General features: G+C 47.1%; 4 protein-coding genes, 1 long non-coding RNA gene and 7 other non-coding genes across 13 annotated transcripts in view; 10 read left to right on the top strand and 2 right to left on the bottom strand.

Annotated features, from left to right (window-relative positions):
• Positions 1–21,739, bottom strand: part of npy2rl (neuropeptide Y receptor Y2, like) — a 94,683-nt gene that overhangs the window by 55,804 nt on the left and 17,140 nt on the right. The gene's annotated exons all lie outside the window — the stretch shown is intronic.
• On the bottom strand, positions 902–10,567 carry LOC127599947 (tripartite motif-containing protein 2-like). The gene is made up of 13 exons (XM_052064208.1): positions 10,400–10,567; positions 9,351–9,551; positions 9,135–9,280; positions 7,297–7,477; positions 6,936–7,195; positions 6,668–6,806; positions 6,423–6,593; positions 4,911–5,210; positions 4,409–4,576; positions 3,979–4,147; positions 3,837–3,907; positions 3,337–3,477; positions 902–2,378 (listed from the first exon to the last, which is right to left on the bottom strand). The coding sequence occupies exons 2-13, from the start codon at positions 9,447–9,449 to the stop codon at positions 2,226–2,228; spliced, it is 1,998 nt and encodes a 665-aa protein (XP_051920168.1). The 5' UTR covers positions 9,450–9,551; positions 10,400–10,567; the 3' UTR covers positions 902–2,225.
• On the top strand, positions 10,641–12,915 carry LOC127600222 (uncharacterized). 2 transcript variants are annotated; one of them, XR_007962296.1, is made up of 8 exons: positions 10,641–10,790; positions 11,130–11,163; positions 11,372–11,418; positions 11,619–11,670; positions 11,866–11,904; positions 12,112–12,151; positions 12,348–12,386; positions 12,594–12,915. It is a non-coding gene; the product is annotated as an uncharacterized LOC127600222 (long non-coding RNA). The 2 variants fall into 2 exon arrangements; XR_007962295.1 differs by having other exon boundaries at positions 12,112–12,386.
• On the top strand, positions 11,211–11,303 carry LOC127616851 (small nucleolar RNA SNORD14). The gene has a single exon (XR_007967221.1). It is a non-coding gene; the product is annotated as a small nucleolar RNA SNORD14 (small nucleolar RNA).
• LOC127616837 (small nucleolar RNA SNORD14) lies at positions 11,457–11,549 on the top strand. The gene has a single exon (XR_007967218.1). It is a non-coding gene; the product is annotated as a small nucleolar RNA SNORD14 (small nucleolar RNA).
• Positions 11,705–11,797, top strand: LOC127616846 (small nucleolar RNA SNORD14). The gene has a single exon (XR_007967220.1). It is a non-coding gene; the product is annotated as a small nucleolar RNA SNORD14 (small nucleolar RNA).
• On the top strand, positions 11,953–12,045 carry LOC127616829 (small nucleolar RNA SNORD14). The gene has a single exon (XR_007967215.1). It is a non-coding gene; the product is annotated as a small nucleolar RNA SNORD14 (small nucleolar RNA).
• On the top strand, positions 12,193–12,285 carry LOC127616825 (small nucleolar RNA SNORD14). The gene has a single exon (XR_007967214.1). It is a non-coding gene; the product is annotated as a small nucleolar RNA SNORD14 (small nucleolar RNA).
• Positions 12,431–12,524, top strand: LOC127616814 (small nucleolar RNA SNORD14). Its single transcript, XR_007967205.1, has one exon. It is a non-coding gene; the product is annotated as a small nucleolar RNA SNORD14 (small nucleolar RNA).
• On the top strand, positions 12,675–12,767 carry LOC127616841 (small nucleolar RNA SNORD14). The gene has a single exon (XR_007967219.1). It is a non-coding gene; the product is annotated as a small nucleolar RNA SNORD14 (small nucleolar RNA).
• Positions 12,978–15,568, top strand: rnf175 (ring finger protein 175). Its single transcript, XM_052064453.1, has 9 exons — positions 12,978–13,127; positions 13,359–13,396; positions 13,515–13,656; positions 13,723–13,877; positions 13,970–14,077; positions 14,137–14,257; positions 14,813–14,946; positions 15,024–15,125; positions 15,217–15,568. Exons 1-9 carry the CDS (start codon positions 13,107–13,109, stop codon positions 15,335–15,337), a joined length of 942 nt encoding a protein of 313 aa, XP_051920413.1. The 5' UTR covers positions 12,978–13,106; the 3' UTR covers positions 15,338–15,568.
• On the top strand, positions 15,653–20,658 carry fgb (fibrinogen beta chain). Its single transcript, XM_052064297.1, has 13 exons — positions 15,653–15,842; positions 15,916–15,951; positions 16,031–16,134; positions 16,212–16,314; positions 17,797–17,865; positions 18,123–18,237; positions 18,315–18,421; positions 18,663–18,777; positions 18,848–18,967; positions 19,659–19,781; positions 19,874–19,968; positions 20,054–20,244; positions 20,376–20,658. Exons 1-13 carry the CDS (start codon positions 15,753–15,755, stop codon positions 20,605–20,607), a joined length of 1,500 nt encoding a protein of 499 aa, XP_051920257.1. The 5' UTR covers positions 15,653–15,752; the 3' UTR covers positions 20,608–20,658.

Here is a 21,739-nt window from a genome sequence, read left to right as displayed (position 1 = left end):
CTAACCACTTGATACCGGGCCGCCCTCAACCATAATTAGTTCAATCAAATGATCTTTGAGATATTTATTTTTCAAGGTCACGCAAGATGAGTTTGAGATTACATTCAGTCATTTTACCATCATAGTTTGTGACACATTTAAGGTCTAAACTATTAAAATGAGTAACTACAAACATTTTTTTGAGGGGAGTGCGTGAATTAGGCTACTTGCTATTCACGAATGGCAGGGGATTAATGCATCATGTGTACCACAGAAACTCAATAAAATATGACGCCATGTGCACTGTAGGAACTCGATGCGGGAGCTCTTAGGACATGCATATATTGAAAAAAAGAAAGCGTTAGCCACACAATGAACATGCTAATTATGTTAGCCGCGTTACACCACATGCTAATAAACCCATGATGCCAGCTTTGATAGTGCTGCTATACTACTAAACAAAGAACGTTAGCCGCAGTCGGGGAACATGCTATCTAATCAATTTTGCTAATGACAGTGTTGGTGGGGAAATAGTTAAAAACAGCCAAAAGCACTGAGCTCGTAGTGGGTGCTGGCTTTGTAGGCTTCGAAGACACCAGTTAGCGTCACATTTTGACTACTGAACATCGAAGAGAATGCGCTACTCACAAAGAGTTATGGATATTGGACTTTTAGGCGCAATTTCAAGATGAACCTAAAATGCACTATAAGCTTGGCAGAGACTGAAAACATTTTTTTTAGAAAGCATAAAAATGCATCAAAATAAAAAAATATAAATGCGAGTTGTGCATCATGTAAAAAAACAAAGAATAGAGTAAAGAATACAAATGATGGACATTTATCTTTTAACTGCATCCTCGTTGTTTTTTGCCCTCTTTAGCCCATGTTCAGAAGAGGTTTTTGCCTGGCGTTTTGTTTAAAAAAAAAAACGTATCCAAGGATGTTTGCTTTTGTCGGCTTTTAACAATCCTTCGAAAATGCCCAAGGCAAAAATCAGCAGAGTGAGCGATCGCCCAACTTCTGAACACTCCTTTTACTTTCTTTATTTCTTCTTCCCATTTTGTTCTGTTTGTTTTTTCTTCTTTCTACCCAAATTCTTGCTGCTGGAGGCTGTAAATTTCCCCAGTGTGGGACAACTAAAGGATATCTTATCTTATCTTTTCCTGGCTCATTCACATGTACGTAAAACTATCGTAACACCTCATGGCCCGAGGGGCGAATGACAAGGACGCTGCATCGACACATAACTTTCTATCTACACACATCCGGTAGAAGTCCCTCTCAATGGGCTGCCAGGAAGACCCTCAGTAATAGCCAATGGCAGAGCAGCTATAAAAATGTTGCGTTCAGGAAACTCGCAATCTGGGATTTGAGGGCCATACTATATTTTTAACTTTCGTATCTTGAAATTTCTTTCGTAACGAGGCAATATCTTCCCGCTGAGACGTTTCGTAACTTGAAAATTTCGTATGAAGAGACGTTCGTAAGTAGAGGTACCACTGTATGCCTTTCTGTGACTCTTCCAGTATCTCTGTAGCCCTGTTTCCGTGATTGCAGTTCACTGTTCTATATATCGCTGTCTTGCCGCAATGCGGATTTTTATGCAATCATTTTGTGTCGCGGCGCATTTTAGTGTCATCCTAAAAAAAGTCATCTAAGGAGCTCAAAAAGCCAAACTTTTTGTGAGTAGTGTAGGTCAGTCAATCCTATTGAGAGATGAACTTAACGCTTTGGCACTTAAGAATGTCAATGCACACAATGGAACACAATCAAAAGTAAGAATGGCATGAAATGAATTCATGAGTTTGCTCATTAAGTTTGATGTCGTTCGCCGACTCCGCCCACTCAGTCTTTGACGTGGTTGTCGCTGGTGGTGAGCAGGCACTCGGATTCATTCCTTCGATCATGCGAAAGTGTCAAATTTTAACTGGTCGCTTTAAAGGGATGATTATTGGTCACCGTGTTGTCCCTCTGGGGGAGGGGGCAATTGCGAGTCACAATACAGTTTACCGCTAGGTTTGCCCCTTTGCCATCCACGCTAAGGAAGTTATCTCTTAACCGCCTCCTGGAGGCTGGGAGGTGAAATACATACCCGAATTGAACGATCACAAAATGACATCAAATCGATCAGAGGACATTACTCACATCCGCCATCTTGGCTGTCCAACCAAGGATGTTATGAAACGAATTTTGACCTCATCCAAATGAAAATGGCAGCCGCCGCCTCTTCTCCGTCTGTCTTGCCATCACTGCAGGTAGCGGTAAACTTTGAAGCAGTGGTTTCCTGAGTCGGCCACCACCACGTGTCCGTCCTGGGTCAGGGCCAATCCCTGCGGCCCATATAGGGGGTCGGCTGACGTGTTGATGTAGGACAGGAAAGAACCGCTGCCGTCAAAGACCTGCACGGTTCGGACGGGAAATTTTAAGTTTTACTACAGCGACAACCAAGGACGTTTTTTTTTTTCAAGTCAACAAGTCAAGTCAACGGTATTTCTAGAGCACTTTCAAACAGCCATCGCTGCATACAAAGTGCTGTACATAGAGCGATTTAACATACACAATAAACAGTAAGACAAATCGGTAATAAACGCGGTAGAAAGCACCAAGCAGTAAAATCAAGAACAAATCTAAGCCATGCTGAGTCGAACGCCAAAGAATACAAGTGGGTTTTGAGGAGGGCTTTAAAGATGGGCAGCGAGGAGGCTTGCCGAATGTTCAGTGGGAGGTCATTCCAGAGAGAGGGACCAGCAACAGAAAAGGCTCGATCCCCTCTGAGCCTCAGTTTAGTTCTTGGTACTTCTAATAATGTCTGGTCCACAGACCTGAGGCGCCGGGCAGGTGTGTAGGGGCGGATGAGCTCAGAGAGGTAAGGTGGCGCGAGATTATTTAGAGATTTGAAAACAAAGAGGAGGATCTTGAAAATAACTCTAAAATGAATGGGGAGCCAGTGAAGGGATGCCACAGTAGGAGTTATGTGCTCCCTCTTACGAGTACCAGTCAAGAGGCGAGCAGCGGCATTCTGGACCAGCTGAAGGCGCTTAATGGAGGACTGGCTGACTCCAAAGTACAGGGCATTACAGTAATCGAGCCGGGATGTGACAAAGGCATGGATTACTGTCTCAAAGTGTTCATGTGAGAGGAGAGGTTTTATTTTGGCCAGCTGTCTAAGGTGAAAGAAGCTGGATTTAACAACGGCACCAATTTGCCGATCGAGTTTGAAATCACTGTCCAGTTTAAGGCCCAAGTTTGAGACCATTGATTTCAAATAAGGAGACAGGGGGCACAAGTCTACAAGATGGAATGTACAATGGCCACTGGGACCAAACAATACCACCTCAAACAAGTGACATAGCGCACCTGTATCCGACTGTTGCCCCAGTCGGCTACGATGATGTTCCCGTTGGTGTCCACAGCCACGCCGGTGGGGGCGTTGAATTGCCCGTTGCCTTCGCCATTGGAGCCGAATTTGAGAAGCAGCTCTCCGTCGGGCGTGAACACCTGACAGGAAACGAAGGTGAGGTCAGGTGCACGGTCTCCATAATTGTAGGTGTAAATAGTTCATACATAAGAAGATTAAGAAAACCTTTATTAGTCTCGCAATGGAGAAATTCCTAATTCACAGCGGCAAAGTTATGAAAGGAAGAAGTAGAACAACAAAATATAGAAGCTGCTGGCAAGCTTCACCGTATCACAAAGTTTTATGAGCAAACCGAGATGATGGCGGATAGACTCGGTCTGTAGGAGAAACCAGTTCTCTTTGAGACTTCAGGGCACAAATCCTGAATCTTAAGATGAATGTCGATGACAGACGAAAGCTACAGAAGTCTTAAAATCTTTGATGAGGCAAAGCCCGCTACCTTGACGGAGTGGTTGTGGAAGTCAGTCACGATGATCTCGTTGTTCTTGTTGACAGCGGCGAAGTGCGGACCTCGGGGGACACAATCCAAAAAAAGGTGAATTCACCGAAGTCGGTCACGTGATCCGGCCAGCGCACCTCACCTGCAAACTGCTTGTCGCCATTCCCGCGACTCCCGAACTTGGTGACGAGTTTTCCACTCAGCTGGAAGATGAAAACCGTGCACGCTTTGTTGTCCACCACAATCACGTGACCCTCGTGGTCCACCGACACACCCTTGGGTCCCATCAGCCTGCCCGATCCCAGCTTGGCCTGTCCACCCGCATTAGCGTGACAACCTTAGCATGAGGACGTTAGCGAACCCAACGCGAATGGAAAGTTGCTTGAGCAAATATTTCATATCTTTGCTTTCCAGCTTACGGTCCGATGGATGGATGGATGGATGGGTCCGAATACTAGTGCGCCCTTTGACCTCGCTAGTAAGACGATTCAGTGCACATCAATGATCATTGATGTCTTGCTAGGCTATCGATTACATGTGTACTTCCATTAACACGTAAGATTGACACCCACCTTGAACTTGCCATCGCTGGAGAAGATGCTGACCCATTTGTTATCATAGTCGGCGATGATAATGTCACCGCTGGCGTGCACCGCCACCCCCGTGGGCCGCTGCAGTTGCCCCGGCGACCGTCCGCGTACCCCGAACCGACTCTTGAATTCCCCCTGGCTGGAGAACATCTGAAACGGCGGAAACAAGAATACGATTTGGTGTCAATATTGTGATTGCGATTTCATATGCGGCCATTATTATTTTTTTCAAGGTCAAGGTTTCACTGTATCAGATATCAGATACAGAAATGTTTCAGTTTTAACCCTTTCAGGGATAGCGGTTGCTACAGTGGACAGCTTATCATGTTATTAGGTTACAGGGTGCATGAAAGGGTTAAAGATTAAGCCCCGCCCCCCTCCCGCCCCCCAAAAATAAATTCAATTCCAGTTGTGACCCGACTAAACACTCGGACTGACAATCTTTTAAGCGCTCGCTTCAGTAACTTCACGAGTGTGGTGTCACCTGCACACACTGGTTGTTGCTGTCAGCGATCAGGATGTTGCCGCTGGCAGCTGCGGCGACCCCTTGAAGGTTGGTAAACTCTCCTTTGTTCCGCCCCTTGGTTCCGATCCGAAAGATGAGGTCGTCCTCGATGGGGTTCTGGGTTTTGCGACGCGGCGTTCCCAGGGCGCTGCTAGCCCTCTTGGAGCCCTTCTTCTTCTGGCCGGGGGATTTTCCCCGCCTCTTGGCGCCCTCCGAGGAGCCCGTGGACGGCGTGGCGTTGGCCGCGGAGTTGGATGGTGTGGTGGTGGAAGGCGACACCTGGCGGGGAGGGTGTCAGATTAAAATTTGACAAACCCGCGAACTCGAGAGTGAATTGGGTTTCTCGCTCAGTTGTTTCTGTTTTCATCCGTAGAGTCAAAACCGGTCCTTCGAGCATAACTTTGGCGAAACACACTCAGCCTTCTCTGTGTTTGTCATGATACTGTTTTGGTCTGGCCAGCAGGTGGCATTAGCGGACTTCGGCACGCACCTGCTGCCAATCTATAATTTGTGAAGTCTGTATTTAAGGTATCTTCTGCATTGCACCTGTGTCGGAGTATTGTTTCTGGTATTGCTAGTCTCGCTGCTCATGGACTATTTGTTAGTGATGGGTCCATGAGGCCTCATGAGGCGTGTCGACACACTGACACACTGTGTTGATACTGTGTCACTGACCACTGCCACCTGCTGGACCTTCAAGATCCCTGCAGCCAACCCACTTAACAGACTGAACTGACTGATAAATTTATTTGTATATTGAACATATAAACATTCAATTCGGTAATAAATTGGCAAAAAGTTTGTTTGTTTTGTTTTGTTTGTTTGTTTGTTTATTGAACATAAAACATATAGAGTAATAATTTGACAGAAAATAAGGTAGATAAAAAAGTAAAAAGAAAGAAATCAGTCTTCATTCAACACAGTTATTATGTTCAAGGGAGTAGGATGAAGTAAATGTGTTTATGTGTTTATATCTACTAAATCATTTTTATATCAATCAGAAAAGAAAAAAGTAAGAAGAAGTCTCCATTAAGGCTCATACTTTACCCTTAACCGTGATATTTTTACAACTTTTGGTTTGTATCGGGATTATATACATCCACACCCTGACACTCTTGTGTCAATTTTCTCTTGTATTCATATTTGGCTATTGACCTCGTCGTGTTTCGCGTTTTGCAATTTCGGTACACCTGCTTTTTGTAAGTACGATTTTGGTTTTGTGATTTGGCTTTACACTCGCGTGTCTTTTGATACATTGTTTTAGTTTGTATTGGCGGTCTTTAATTTTCTCCCTTGCCTTTTGTGCAAGCGCTTTTTGTTATTCGTTTATGTTCTCTCTGGTCCTTGTTTTGACCAGCGCTTTATGTTACCTCTTTGTCGGTGCGATTATAAGCATTAAACGCTATTTTTGTTACGGAGAACTTGTTTACGTTTTTGGGATCCAGACTTAACTCGGCTTGTCCGAGTCATGACAGTGTTTTATTCGCCCACCTGTGACGTGCCAACATTCAGCTTGAAGGGACTTCCTTTAATATGTTGGTCGTACAGACGCAGCGCCAGTGAAAAGTCGCCCTCTTTGGGGAGCACGTAGACAAACTCGTACGTTCCATTCTTGTGGTCCACAATCTCGCCGTCCACGATGCTACCGTCGGGTGTGAACACCTACGGGAACAAAACGACAATGACGAGGTCAGCAAGCCTCGCCCACACCTTCATTTGGCGGCCACGTGCACCACCTCGGCTGACAGGATAGCATTTCCGCTCTTGCAAGCCCCTCCGGATTTGTCTCTGGTTACTATGGTGACGGAGGAAGGAAGTCCCACGATGCATTGTTCCAGGCCGGCGCCCATGGCCTCGCTTTGGCTCGCGACAGCACTGAGGAACAGGACCATGTGGATAAAAATCTGACATTTTTGCGGCGAGAATTTGAGCATCGCTCCTCCTGACAGATTTTCTCTTTTGACTTTTCTGTGAAGTGTTCGCTTCAAGTTGGGAGCCTCTTACCTGGTGGTCACGATGGTGCCCAGGTTGTGGATCCACTTGCGCATGCCGTCCGTTTCCAGGACCAGGTCCAGCTGGTCGTTCTCCTCTGGCTGGCACGATAGACCTCGTCTGGCCAATTCCTCCAGCTTCCCCTTGAGGTCCAGCTCCACTTCCAAGCTACCAGCGCATGCCTCCGTCGCCAAGACTTCCTCCGTACGGGTGCAGGCGGATGACACAGCGTCCTCTCCCTGCTGGAGGCTCTCCAGCTGAGACTGTAGCACCTGGAGTCAACACAGGACAACATAAGCTCACAGGGGCCCTCCCAGTTTCAGAACCACTTTACTGCGTGGTTACCCAAAATGCTTTGTTTCATTTCATTCACCTTGTGCTTAAGGCCAAAGGTCACCTCCAGCTCCATGAGAAGAACGCTCTTCCTTACGTCCAGCTGCTTGTGAAGGTCCTCGAAGCTGGACAGGATGTCCTCCTCGATGGCCGCCCTCTGATTGGTCAGCTGCTGGACCATCTCTCCCACCACGACGGCGGCGGCCGAAATCTGCGGTAGTCTGGAGAGCGCAAGGCCGTCTGGTGATTCCAGAAGGACTTTCAAAGCGGGCAGGCCGCAGAGTTGGGATCAAGTCACACTTGCAAGTCTCAAGTCATTTTGTCTCGGGCAAGTCAAGTCACCTTATTGATGCGGTCTTACGTGCGCTATCTATTGTGGTCGTATGACCATGAAGAACGTACCGGATCAACGTCAGCTGGTAGAACTCTCAAGTTACTGTGGCAAAACTCAAACGAATTAGGTCAAGTCCCCACTAAATTTCAAGTAAGTCGAGTTCTTGGTTTTATTCAAAGCAGGGGCATGCGGCCCATTTAAGAGTATAAATAAAATAATAGTTGCATCAACTTTCGTTCTCTGTTATATTTAGTTTCTTTTGAAATACAATAATATCCATGATTTCAGCGTTAAAATAGCTGAATTTGCAAAGTTCCTGTTCAAATACATGGATGAGAGAGGAAGTGAGGCAGCAAAAAAACAGCCTCACCTCAGAGTGGGCAATCACCCCGAAATAGCAATACAAGTAGAGTGCAACAGCAACATCTATGGGTAAAATGATAGTATTAGTCCGGAAGAGGTTTATTGGCTTGTCCTGTCCCGATAAAATCCCCAAAGTCACGTTTTCAGACTCTTTTAGGATGCATTTTGATTTTCTATTGTCAGGTTAATGCAATTAATATTTGTGTGTTGCATATTTAACTACACATTAGCCGCTTTCCAATGAGTGTCTGTATTTATAATTTTTAACCATTTAGGTCCTTTGAAACAAAAAAAACCCTAAGTTACGCGTTTTACAATTTTGGAAATGATGTATGTTGTGTTATACAAACATTCTTTTTTTTTTCAAACACTGAAAATGTTCAGAGGCATCTGTGTTATCCATACATATATAGGTTTTATTAGTTATTTGGGATTTTTTATTCTTTATTTTTTGCAAAAGGAAAAAAAAATTGTGTCTGGAGGTCCCAACCAAGCCCTCCTAACAATCCCGACCGGACGTGTTCATGTAAAATGCATTGGTTTGAAGCCTCCTGCAAAAAGGCAAACTCATTTGCGATCCTCTGGTGCCACCTAAAAGTTGGAATGACCTCAACCCAACAATGTGGCATGCATACGTCTGTCCAAGCGAAAACAAAGCGATTGACGTACAAATCGCGTGAAATGCATGTTTACACATTAGGTTTACGATGCATTCAAAAATATGAATTATAATGGGTCTCTATGGTGCAAAATATGTAAATTGTGAAGATTACGGAATCAAAACCTTTTTTACTATTGCTGCAATGCCTGAGAATTATCAGTCGGTGACATCATGAAATTTCGACCATTTTAGAACCCCCCCCCCATACGTTTCAGCTCTCTCGTGTTTTTCCGAATGCCTTTGCCTTTGATTCAAAGACATAATTTTGCATTTATCGCAAACGGTGGACTACGAGGGTTAAATGGCATCTTTGTGAGGTGGCTTCATATACAGCATCTTATACACGATGCAAAAAATAAAAATGTCTTTCAAAAAAAAAAAGGACACACTATGTAACATTTGTCAAGTCTAAGTCAAGTCTGGTCAGTCTTCTAATGTTTAGCCAACTAAGTCCCAAAGTTGATCACTTAAGTCAACTTAAGTCCAAGGCACAACGACTCTAATCACTATCCTCTTTCACCTGTCATGTGCCGCCCTCATCTTCGCCTCCAAGGTGCGCCGGTGCTGCTCCAAGGCCTCGCCTAAAGGCACCCTGTGGTGCTCGCTGTGCTCAGGCACGCACTCGCCGCACAGTGCACGCGTGCACATGCAACAGTAATCGGAGACCTGCGGATGACACAGGGTCAAGGATGGTGACGGCGTGGGCGCGAATCACATGGCTATGCGGCCACCTCACCTTGCCGCCATGTTGCGGGCAGCTATCCTTAGTGGGCGGAGCCTCAAGCACGGTGCACTCCTCGCTGCTGCTGTCTGGAGAATGTTGATGCGCCGCCATCGGCTGTAGTGGCGGGATAGTTGAGGGACGTCTCCGCTGCGATGCCGTCCGCACCGCCCTCAGTCCATGAGGGTGTCAGAGCCCACCCAAGGCATAAGCGAACTACGCCGTCAAACAGTCAAACAGACGACATTGCGCTCTGTTCACTTGGCGTCCTGTCGACGACAAGTAGAAGAAGACGGTTACGACGAAAACGCCCCCCCGCCGCAAGAAGAGTTAAGTAGGTCACACTCGTGTCTTCAGAGTGAGGGTGATGCTGTGGTTGCCATGGAGACCAAAATTGGAGCCTTTGATCCTAAAATCTACACATAATCTGCATACTGCATGTCTAGTCTAGCACACATGCATTTGCCGTGGCACCTTGACATGCAAATTCAATTTCTTCAGTGACCCTGGTCATAACTCAAATGACTTGTATCTCAAATCATCTCTGTTCGTTTAAATAAATGGAAATTACACAAATCCCTTCCGAGGAGGAGCATAATGCAGTCATGCAGAAACAAATGAAAGTTTCACAACTACTGTGAGTAACTCAATAAATGGTTGTAATATTAATTGAACTCCGCAGAGGATAAAGACGATATGACTGAGTATATTGTGATATTATCAGTCTACACATGCTACTGCACTATTTGTGGTCAACTATCAGTTGCCTAAAGGGTTATAACACAGCCACAATGATGGTATATTTGTTAACTAATCTGATGCATTTTCCATTCTTTCTTAGCATTAAGATAGTCATAACCATGTCATTCCTGTGGCATAGCTGCTGTCACTGTTAGCAGTCAGGATGCTAACTTCATGCGCACACACAGGCCGGATGTCGCACACGGACAAGCTACAGATGCTACTGTCTCCTCCCTCCATCATCATCCCTCCATCTTCACTCCTTCACCCAGCATCTCATCACTGCGTAAGGGTCATAACAAAGTGGGAAGGTATAAACTCACCAGGTTCCAGTGCGACTGACGCACGGCCGAGCAGCATGTGTGTTTTCCAGCCTCAAGCCATCCTTTTCTGCCTCCGTGTGTGAGTGTGTGTGTGTGTGTGTGTGTGTGTGTGTGTGAGGAGGGGTGAGGAGGAGGATGCCACCACCATCATCATCATGGCAACACCAGGAGCAGCAGAAACAGACGGAGGCGGGGGGAAGGGCGTCCAATCGGCTTCAATGTAACGTCCACCAATCAGGAACACGTTTAGGGAAGTGCCCGTCGTCCGTCGTTTCCCCTCCAGCCGCCAGATGGCAATGGTGTACAAGAGGCTACATATACAAAGGAACGGAGTCCGTCCGAAACATTCGGATCCCGTCTGCAACGACGCAAGGCAAGCGAGAAGATGATGGTAACTAAAATTCTATGTCCACGGTTAATCATCTAATATTTTGCTCTACTTCATAAAAAAAGCGTAGTGTGTCATATTGTCCAGGGAGTATGCATGTTGGATTATTTTTGTACACGGATGGCTGCCGATGGCCTTTTCGTCGCCACCTCGTTCCGAGGGACCACTGTTTGATAATTCGTCAATATCACGCGACACAACCTGTGTAGTGCTTATTTCGACATTTTTTTAAACCAACCCCGAGTTTTTGGAACAACTATAACTAGGTTAGGTCAACGTGTTTGGTATGTAAACACGTGGTGAAAGTGCCCTTTTGAAATCGGTGATTCATTGTGATTGCAGGGCTTGCGCTCATCTCATCTGGAAACTACAACAGGTTAGAAACTTCATGTTCTACTTTTTTTTCTTGATTTCTTCATCCGATCGCTGTGATGACGATTTTTCCTGCCATTCGTAGTTTCCACCAGAGGTCACACGACCAAAGACGGCAAAACACTTCCTTGGATGTCTGAGCGAACAACTTTAATGACCTGAAGTTGACTCCGTTTACATGGAAAATTAATTTCTTTTATGCCACTTTGCAGGTGAATGTCCCGTGGTGGCCATGCTGGAAGCAAGCAACCATGAACCGGTAAGTTAAACATTTTAGTGCCGGTTTGTACAGTTTTGTCGCTGTGATGACGACTTTTCCTGCCATTCGTAGTTTCCACCAGAGGTCATGTGACCAAAGACGGCTTAATTCTTCCTTGGATGTCTGAGCGAACCTCAAAATGTGTCTTCTTGTAATGGCTGTTTACATAGAAAACTGACATACCAGATTTTCTTTACCAGGTGAAAGTCCCCTGATGGCATTTTTCAAAACAAGCAATCAAGAGCAAGTCAGGTATGTTCAAAAAGTAGTTACTAAAATGTTTTTGTCGCTGTGATGACGACTTTTCCTGCCATTCGTAGTTTCCACCAGAGGTCATGTGACCAAAGACGGCTTAATACTTCCTTGGATGTCTGAGCGACCCACAACTTTTTATTAATTTATTGTCAAGGTAGTTGACAGTTAAACTAACTTTCATCTCACTTTCAGGCCGGCAATCCTTCGGCGGCCATTTTGTGAGCCAGACGGGTATGTATTGGGTTGGGGTTTTTTGGGGTGAATATTTGAACATATGAGTCGCTGTGATGACGATTTTTCCTGCCATTCGTAGTTTCCACCAGAGGTCATTTGACCAAAGATGGCTTAATACTTCCTTGGATGTCTGAGCGACTAAGAAAATGTATTTATTTTTGTGAAGTTAGTTGACATTTAAACTAACCATATTTTCATTTTCAGGGTGCACTTCCTTTGGTGGCCATTTTTGTGAGCCAGTCGGGTATGCGTTTTATTTTTTGTGTGAATATTTGAACATTTGTGTCGCTGTGATGATGATTTTTCCTGCCATTCGTAGTTTCCACCAGAGGTCATGTGACCAAAGACGGCTTAATACTTCCTTGGATGTCTGAGCGACCCACAACTTTTTATTTATTTTCAACGTAGTTGGCATTTAAACTAACTTTCATTTCATTTAGGGTGGAGTAGCTGAGGCGGCCATTTTGTGAGCCAAACAGGTGTGTTTCATTTATTTTTTTTGGTGAATATTTGAACATTTGTGTCGCTGTGATGACGATATTTTCCTGCCATTCGTAGTTTCCACCAGAGGTCATTTGACCAAAGATGGCTTAATACTTCCTTGGATGTCTGAGCGACTAAGAACATTTATTTAATTTTGGCAAGTTAGTTGACATTTAAACTAACCATCTTCTTTTCACTCTTAGGTTGGACTTCCTTTGGCGGCCATTTTGTGAGCCACTCGGGAATGTAAATATTATTTTGGGGTGATTATTTAAATGTCTGAGTCGCTGTGATGACGATTTTTCCTGCCATTCGTAGTTTCCACCAGAGGTCTTGCGACCAAAGATGGCTTAATACTTCCTTGGATGTCTGAGCGACGTTGCTCGATGGTCATTTGTTAGTTGTGGGGCCGATGTTAAGGCTTGTCTTGTCTATTCCCACAGGTTGATTTCAAGTCATCTGGAAGAAGCAAAATGTTGTTTATTTTTGTTGACTCTGTTTCAATTGAATAAAAGATTTGAAAACTTAACTGCCTCGCTGACTGCTTTTCAAAATAAAAAACTAAGATGTAATGGCGTGTTCTAAATACAGGTACAAGGCGACATTAAATTCTTCGCCATGAATGTTGACCTTTCTGACTTGCCGTACAGTCTGTAATGCTTACAGCTGTTAGCGTGCTCGGCTAACTGACACCGGGACACTCAGATTTCGCCGGGATGGCGGGTGTACAACCCCAGGTAGGTTAATTCGCGGAAGCCATACAATCTTTTTTATATATATATTGTATATAACATTTTTTAAGGACTCACTGTTGTCCTCGTGGCTAACATTTCGCGTGTTTGAGGGTGGTGGTGGGGAAAATACTGCGGCTTTGACGTGGCATAAGGCTCCAAAATTGAGTCCTCCGTGTTGACAGAAATGACAGTACTGTACTTCCATACATACTTCATCTTCGCTGCTGCCTCTAGGATGACCTGCTGAAAATGACTCACAGAGAAAGCTGGAGGTGAGAGGACCGACCCCGCTTTTCCTGCAATATTTAATACGCCTCGGTTCAGGGTAAACCAGTCTATGCAAATAAAAATTCCTGAAATGAGGACTCATTTTAGCAACCATGTCTGCAGGATGCAACATGAGCGTCTGCACGTCAAACATCAAGGTCACGAGGCCATGCATGCCGAGATGGTTATGATTTTGGTCGCCACTCTTGTGGTGGCCCAGATCATGCTGGTCCAGTGGAAGGCACGTCATCACCGCTCCTACAACGTAAGTGTAGCGTGTGCGCGCGCGTGCGTCTGATGCTTCAGGAGCTCTCACACTAGTTGTCCTCAGCTGGTCACGCTGGTCCAGATGTGGGTGGTTCCTCTTTACTTCACCATCAAACTCTACTGGTGGAGGTTCCTGTCCATGTGGGGTGTCTTCTCTGTCATCACCAGCTATGTCATCTTCAGAGCCACGCGTAAGCCGCTCTACTGCAGGACACCAAGGTAGGCGGTAGCATTACCAAAATACAATCCTCAGGTTTCCATCCGTGGTGATTTATCGCTGTAATTTTGCGTCAAACTCCTTCTCTCGTTAGGATGGTGTACAAGTGGTTCTTGTTGATCTACAAGCTGAGCTATACCGTGGGGCTTCTGGGCTATGTGGCCATCATGCTCACCATGTTTGGCTTCAACGTCTTCTTCAGGTGAGTCGATGTGACAAACGCGACGCTCTCCACGACCTGACGTTTGTGTCGATGTGCAGGATCAAGGCAGAGGACTCTATGGACGTGGGCGTGGTCATGTTGTTCTACGGGCTTTACTATGGCGTGTTGGGCCGGGACTTTGCCGAGATCTGTTCCGACTTTATGGCGTCCACTATCGGGGTAACGTGTTAAATATACTCAACAAGCATACATACCACCAGTGAAAATCACTGGTCGCAGATGAGTTTGAAATTATATTTAGAGTTGCGATTTGGGGATCATAGTCTGTCTATGTTTACTTATTCATTCATCTTCCGAGCCGCTTGATCCTCACTAGGGTCGCGGGGGGTGCTGGAGCCTATCCCAGCTGTCTTCGGGCAGTAGGCGGGGACACCCTGAATCGGTTGCCAGCCAATCGCAGGGCACAGAGAAACGAACAACCATTTGCACTCACACTCACACCTAGGGACAATTTAGAGTCTTCAATCAGCCTGCCACGCATGTTTTTGTATTGTGGGAGGAAACCGGAGCACCCGGAGAAAACCCACGCAGGCCCGGGGAGAACATGCAAACTCCACACAGGGAGGCCGGAGCTGGAATCGAACCCGGTACCTCTGCACTGTGAAGCCGACGTGCTAACCACTGGACTACCGGGCCGCCCTGTTTACTTATTATATAAGAAAAATAATAATACTTGTACCGGTAATAATAAAGAGATGGTGCGTGTGTGTACAGTACTACAGCCGCGGCGGTATACCAAGCCGCAGTTTGAACGAGCACATATGTGCCGTCTGCGCTCAGAAGATCCTGGTGGACGTGGATGAAGAGGGCGTCATCGAAGACACGTACCAGCTGTCCTGCGGTCATATGTATCCTCACCACCTCCAAAGCATCTTCGCAGCGGCCGCTTCCTGTTCGCACCTTAACCGGCCACGTGGCCTTTTAGATTCCACGAGTTCTGCATCCGTGGTTGGTGCATCGTGGGGAAGAAGCAGACCTGCCCATACTGCAACGAGAAGGTGGACTTGAAAACAATGATGAACAACCCGTATCCTTTTGTCAGATTCTGTGTGTGTGTGTGTGTGTGTGTGTGTGCTGACAAGTTTGCTTGTAAGTCCTTAACCTGGTCCCACATCCAGCTGGGAAAAGACGCACGTCCTATACGGACAGCTGCTGGACTGGCTCCGGTACCTGGTTGCCTGGCAACCCATCATCATCGGGATCGTTCACGGGATTAACTTCTCACTAGGGCTGGAATAGAATCCCTGAGGAACGCCACTCCCAAACTATAAGTCTCTTGGAGCAATGTCCCTAATTTGTGGACAAAATATCGGGATGTTTTTGCTTCCTGAACTTTAGCCTTCTTTCACTTGACATGTTTTTGGACGCTGACTCCCTCACTTTTTGGGAGTTTGTAATGTTTTGTGTATCACTGAAGTGTGTTGTTTAACAAAAAAGAAAATCCAATCCAATAAACGCAACTTCAACATGCTGATGACCCTTTGGACTCAAACATCCAGCAAGGTTCCTGACACTGACCAAGTTTCCCATCAGTCCCGGTCATGTTTGCCGTGCAATGACCCGTACTCAGAGATCCGCCAATAGGAGCAAAGGGTGGAGCGGGTGAGCATAAAAGGGGTCTTTGAGAGCCGCCGGACACGAGAGCAAAGCCGAAATGAAGACGACGCGCACGTTGCTGCTGCTGGTCCTTTGCGTGAGCGGGGCCGCCTCACAGGGCAACCTGGACTACGACGAATACGACACGGTGAGCGCAGCCATCCCCTTTTAACACGGCCTCCGTTCAAAATGGCGACTGACCGTTTGTGCTTTGCGTGCAGGACACAAAGATCACACCGTCCAAGACCAACACGACGGTACGTCACGCTCTTCATCGAGCCGTCCATCCGTCGTACTCTTCGCTGTCCGCATTGCCAAGTTTCTTTGTGTTTACAGGACGACTCGGCACTCGATGCCCGCGGCCACCGCCCAAAGACTGGGGTCCACGACTCCTACACTCGCAACCGCTATACGCCGCCTCCCATTGGTGGTGGCAGCAGGTCTGTCTTTTTAAACACACACACACACACACACACACACATGGATGAACCATGATGCTGACATGGCATCTGCCCAGGTATCAAGGACGTCCGACCACCACGTCCAGAGGACAGGAAGTGGCGGAGGAGAAGAAGGTGTACCCCGAGTCGGGCGGATGTTCGTACGGCGCCGGAGAATTGGTACGTTTTGATTTTTCCGCCGCAGAAAAACTTAAGAAGTGGAGTCCATATGTCGTCATTTTGTGACGAGTTGAAGTGATAAATCCACAGATTGATTTCAGTATTGTCGTAATCGGATTTCTGAGTGACTGTTTTATGTTCAGCAGCGGCCCGGTAGTCCAGTGGTTAGCACTCCGGCTTCACAGTGCAGAGGTACCGGGTTCGATTCCAGCTCCGGCCTCCCTGTGTGGAGTTTGCATGTTCTCCCCGGGCCTGCGTGGGTTTTCTCTGGGTACTCCGGTTTCCTCCCACATTCCAAAAACATGCATGGCAGGCTGATTGGACACTCTAAATTGTCCCTAGGTGTGAGTGTGAGCGTGGATGGTTGTTCGTTTCTTTGTGCCCTGTGATTGGTTGTCAACCGATTCAGGGTGTCCCCCGCCTACTGCCCGGAGACAGCTGGGATAGGCTCCAGCACGTCCCGCGACCCTAGTGAGGATCAAGCGGCTCGGAAGATGAATGAATGAATGTTTTATGTTCAATTGTTTCGTAGAAAGTTGTGACATTGTCGTAAACACTTAAAAGAATGCCTTGAAGTCCTTGAAAAAAAATAATTGATTATTAAATTACAATTGCAAAATTAAGGGCAAATGCCAATGACATTACACTGGTTAATACATTTTAACTTTTTTTCTTTTAATCTGCAATGCAAGTAAACGTTCCTCCATCTTTGCACAGATTCTGAATCTGCCCTCGTTTTTTTTTTCTCGAGCACATTAGGTTTTCGTAATATATATTTATTTTTCATTCATTCATCTTCCGTACCGCTTGATCCTCACTAGGGTCGCGGGGGGTGCTGGAGCCTATCCCAGCTGTCTCCGGGCAGTAGGCGGGGGACACCCTGAATCGGTTGCCAGCCAATCACAGGGCACACAGAAACGAACAACCATTCGCACTCACACTCACACCTCGGGACAATTTAGAGTGTTCAATCAGCCTGCCACGCATGTTTTTGGAATGTGGGAGGAAACCGGAGCACCCGGAGAAAACCCACACAGGCCCGGGGAGAACATGCAAACTCCACACAGGGAGGCCGGAGCTGGAATCGAACCCGGTACCTCTGCACTGTGAAGCCGACGTGCTAACCACTGGACTACCGGGCCGCCCTCGTAATATATATTTGTTACTATTTATGACTTAAAATTTCTTACCAGCAACAGGCTGATTTTTTTTGTTCTGAAATGTCATAGCGATAAATCGCAAGGCGTGCTCAAATCCATATTGCGCAAGCTTTCATACGTCACACTGAACATTTAAACCGTTACTATCCCCAAAGTTTTTGAACTCGCCATCAAAAAAATACGTTGAAGTCATCTCTGATTAAACATTTGCTGTGGACCAGCGGCGGTGTTTTTTTTTTGTTTGTTTGTTTTTCCAACACAGTCTAGCCTTTGCTTTGAGATTTAGTTCCGATTCATGTCTACGCTTGACCGTTCTCGCCAGGGTGTGCTGTGTCCCACCGGCTGCCAGCTGCAGATCGCGCTGCTCAAGCAGGAGAACAGCGTCGCGACAGTAAGTCTATGCCAACCATGATGTCACTGACACAGAATAAAATAATTAGCGCGAGACCTATAAGATAAGATAAGATAAGATATCCTTCATTCGTCCCACACTCGGGAAATTTACAGAACATTCTATTCATTGAGATTGGGTAATTTGTCACGGCACAGTGGTTGAGAACTACCGTTTTATTATTGCGAACATTTGCTAGTGGGCGGAGCCTCCAAAAACAGCCCTTTGACCAATCAGCCATTTCCCGTTTGTTCCAGAGCATCAACGACTTGAGGCCTCTGGTGGACGAGCTGTCGCGCTCGTCCAACGCGGTCTATACCTTTGCCAACGACATGTCCTCCTCGCTGACCGAGCGCCAGCGAATCATCGGAGGTGACTCCGCTCGCTCGCGAAGCGCTTCTCACCTCCCGGGCTCCCCGCGTCCAATCATGCACTTCCTATCCCCGCAGACAACGGGCGGGTGGTCAATCAGTTCACCAGTCAGGTGGAGGAACAGCACGCCTTCATCAAGGAGACGGTCGACACCGTGTTCCCCTCCACCATTCGTGTCCTGCAGGTGGGTGGCGCACACCACATGCGTTGATTGCAATTAGAAGTTTGTTGCCGTATCGAGCCACTTTTCAGACTACCGTAGCAATTCCCTAGCGACAAATATCTTCTACTATTTATGGGATCACCTCCCCCCTTTTAGCGGCAAATATAGCCGCCTTTAGTAACATTCGGTCGGTTGCCAACTGTGAGTTAGTCATGGGCGGTGACGGACTTAACCGACGAATGTCGTCGTCGTACCCACGCAGGGCGTCGTGGACAAGATCCGTCTGAAGATCGAGAAGCTGGAGAAGGCCATCAAGACGCAGAGGGAGGGGTGCAAGCATCCATGCCAGAGCAAATGCCCCATCCCCGTGGTGACCGGTGAGAAAAATGGCAGTCAAATGGGTAGTCCTGTCAAAATAAAAGCTCAAATAGCTTCCTGTACTTCCAGGAAAGGAGTGCGAGGACATCTACCGCCGTGGCGGGAAAGACTCACAGATGTACATGATCCAACCGGATCCCTTGGCGTCCCCGTACAAAGTCTTCTGTGACCAAAGCACTAACAACGGAGGTTGGTAGGGGCAAGGTTATTGGAGTTATTAATAATGATGACGAAAATTGAAAAAAAAAATTGGGGGTGGGTTAACCATTCATTCATTCGTTCATCTTCCGTACCGCTTGATCCTCACTAGGGTCGCGGGGGGTGCTGGAGCCCATCCCAGCCGTCTCCGGGCAGTAGGCGGGGGACACCCTGAATCGGTTGCCAGCCAATCGCAGGGCACACAGAGACGAACAACCATTCGCACTCACACTCACACCTAGGGACAATTTAGAGCGTTCAATCAGCCTGCCACGCATGTTTTTGGAATGTGGGAGGAAACCGGAGCACCCGGAGAAAACCCACGCAGGCCCGGGTAGAACATGCAAACTCCACACAGGGAGGCCGAAGCTGGAATCGAACCCGGTACCTCTGCACTGTGAAGCCGACGTGCTAACCACTGGACTACCGGGCCCGCCTTTGGGTTAACCAAAATAAATATTTCTGTTTGTCTGTACAGAAGAAGGAAAAGTCCAACAGTCTAAACGGTTTGAAAATTGTTGTTTAAAATAATACTTTATTTCGAACCAACGGAATTAAAAAAAGTCAAAACGAAATAAAAACAAACTACAGTGAAAAATCCGAAACTATTATAGCCCTGGGTAAGGGTGGTGGGGACCCCGGTTGGTGAGAAACATTGTCTCATATGAATCTTGTCTACCAGGATGGCTCCTCATCCAGAACCGACTGGACGGCAGCGTGGACTTTGGCCGACGCTGGGACGATTACCGACGTGGTTTTGGGAACATCGCGCTGGATGTGGGCAAGGGTTACTGTGAGAGACCAGGTCAGTCTTTTTTTTTTTTTTTTCCTTCTTCTCTGTCTCCCTTCCCTCAAAAAGGAGCAGCACCACGAATCTCACTTTTTGTCACGTGACAGGCGAATACTGGCTGGGCAACGAGCGCATTAGTCAGCTGACCAAGATGGGCCCGACAGAGCTTCTCTTCGAGATGCAGGACTGGACGGGCGCCAAGGTGAGCAAGGCGGCTTGCCGTCTTGACAAACCCAAATGTACTTAACCGGTACTGAGCAGTCAGCGTTATGTCGCTTTGCGTTCAGGTCCACGGCCTGTACCGCCAGTTCACCATGCAGTCCGAGTCGTCCAACTACATGCTGTCGGTGAACGAATACTCGGGCAACGCCGGGAACTGTCTCTTGGACGGCGCTTTGGAGCTGTTTGGGGAAAATCGTACGATGACCAAACACCACGGCGCCAAGTTCAGCACCTACGACAGAGACAACGACAACTGGTGTGTGTGTGTGTGTGGCCATGTGTACATTGCAGATTTGTGTGTGGGGGGGGGGGGTGTCTCGGCCCCTATACCTCCGTGTCGTCAAAAATCCTTCCCTTCTCGCTCACCCTCCTTACACTTGACTCCAGGAACCCCGGCGACCCCACCAAGCAGTGCGCCAAAGAAGATGGCGGCGGGTGGTGGTACAACCGCTGCCACTCGGCCAATCCCAACGGCCGGTACTACATCGGCGGAGCCTACACCAAGCAGATGGCCAAGCACGGCACAGACGACGGCATCGTGTGGATGAACTGGAAGGGTAGCTGGTACTCGCTCAAGGCCATCAGTATGAAGATACGGCCCGTCTTCGCCTCCAGATAACCAACAAGAACAACGGAGACGCTGTGAATAAACATCACTCTTACTTGACAACTTGTGTCCTCGTCGCTCATTATGTACACAAATTTCCTGGATGCTCTTTACAAGCACAATGAAAGTGTTTATGGGCTCGAACATAATTCAATTAACTTTAGTTCATGTTTGGGCAGCTAACATGAGCACCGTGCAGGAAAAACTGCTTACAAATAATAAGTGGTATGGAGCTTCTGACAGTGGTCAACAGAGGGCGCTAGAGGCCACTGCAGTACGTTTAATGTCGTTGAAGACAAAAAAAAAAAAACAACCCATCAAACATTAAAATAAATATATTCATTCATTCATCTTCCGAGCCGCTTGATCCTCACTAGGGTCGCGGGGGGTGCTGGAGCCTATCCCAGCTGTCTCCGGGCAGTAGGCGGGGGACACCCTGAATCGGTTGCCAGCCAATCGCAGGGCACACAGAAACGAACAACCATTCGCACTCACACTCACACCTAGGGACAATTTAGAGCGTCCAATCAGCCTGTCACGCATGTTTTTGGAATGTGGGAGGAAACCGGAGCACCCGGAGAAAACCCACGCAGGACCGGGGAGAACATGCAAACTCCACACAGGGAGGCCGGAGCTGGAATCGAACCCGGTACCTCTGCACTGTGAAGCCGACGTGCTAACCACTGGACTACCGGGCCGCCTAAAATAAATATATTTCATTTCTATATGTCCCCATGCGACTGACTGGCTACCACTTCAGAGTGTGGTCAGGCTGAAGTCAGCTGGGATAGGCTCCAGCACCCCCTTCGATCCTGTTCAGGACAAGCACAGTTGAATAGATGGATTCAAATATATGGCGACCTGTTTTGGAGGTATAGTCGTATAGTCAGTGACGTGTAAAACAAAACTTTGACATATGCAGTTGGTCCCCGGCAAGATAGGGCCAATTTGGGACGCAACATTCCAATGCCTGGTGGTGTGACCCTCCATCTCCGTTCGCGTTGGTGTGTTTCGTGTTTTTTGGGCAACTCTTGGGTTGGTCAAGCTGGTCAGAGACCATTGCTGGAATTTATTGATCTCAAGATGGACATCATATCGTAACAGTACCTCTGCAATATGGAAGCTACGTTTACTAAGATTGGTG

The sequence above is a fragment of the Hippocampus zosterae genome, chromosome 1 (genome assembly GCF_025434085.1).
Source record: "Hippocampus zosterae strain Florida chromosome 1, ASM2543408v3, whole genome shotgun sequence".
Taxonomy (NCBI): Eukaryota; Metazoa; Chordata; class Actinopteri; order Syngnathiformes; family Syngnathidae; genus Hippocampus; species Hippocampus zosterae.
Note: the sequence above shows the minus strand (reverse complement) of the source record. Positions and strands in the feature narration are given on the sequence as shown.

Coding starts and splice junctions, on each gene's coding strand:
- LOC127599947 (XM_052064208.1), bottom strand. CDS start 9,449: ATGGCGGCGCATCAACATTCTCCAGACAGCAGCAGCGAGGAGTGCACC. Junction 9,281..9,350: donor GCCCGCAACATGGCGGCAAG/GTGAGGTGGCCG, acceptor TGTCATCCGCAG/GTCTCCGATTACTGTTGCAT. Junction 2,379..3,336: donor GGGGCAACAGTCGGATACAG/GTGCGCTATGTC, acceptor CGAACCGTGCAG/GTCTTTGACGGCAGCGGTTC.
- rnf175 (XM_052064453.1), top strand. CDS start 13,107: ATGGCGGGTGTACAACCCCAG. Junction 13,878..13,969: donor CTCTACTGCAGGACACCAAG/GTAGGCGGTAGC, acceptor TTCTCTCGTTAG/GATGGTGTACAAGTGGTTCT. Junction 14,258..14,812: donor TTATGGCGTCCACTATCGGG/GTAACGTGTTAA, acceptor GTGTGTGTACAG/TACTACAGCCGCGGCGGTAT.
- fgb (XM_052064297.1), top strand. CDS start 15,753: ATGAAGACGACGCGCACGTTGCTGCTGCTGGTCCTTTGCGTGAGCGGG. Junction 16,315..17,796: donor CGTACGGCGCCGGAGAATTG/GTACGTTTTGAT, acceptor CGTTCTCGCCAG/GGTGTGCTGTGTCCCACCGG. Junction 18,422..18,662: donor CCACCATTCGTGTCCTGCAG/GTGGGTGGCGCA, acceptor GTACCCACGCAG/GGCGTCGTGGACAAGATCCG.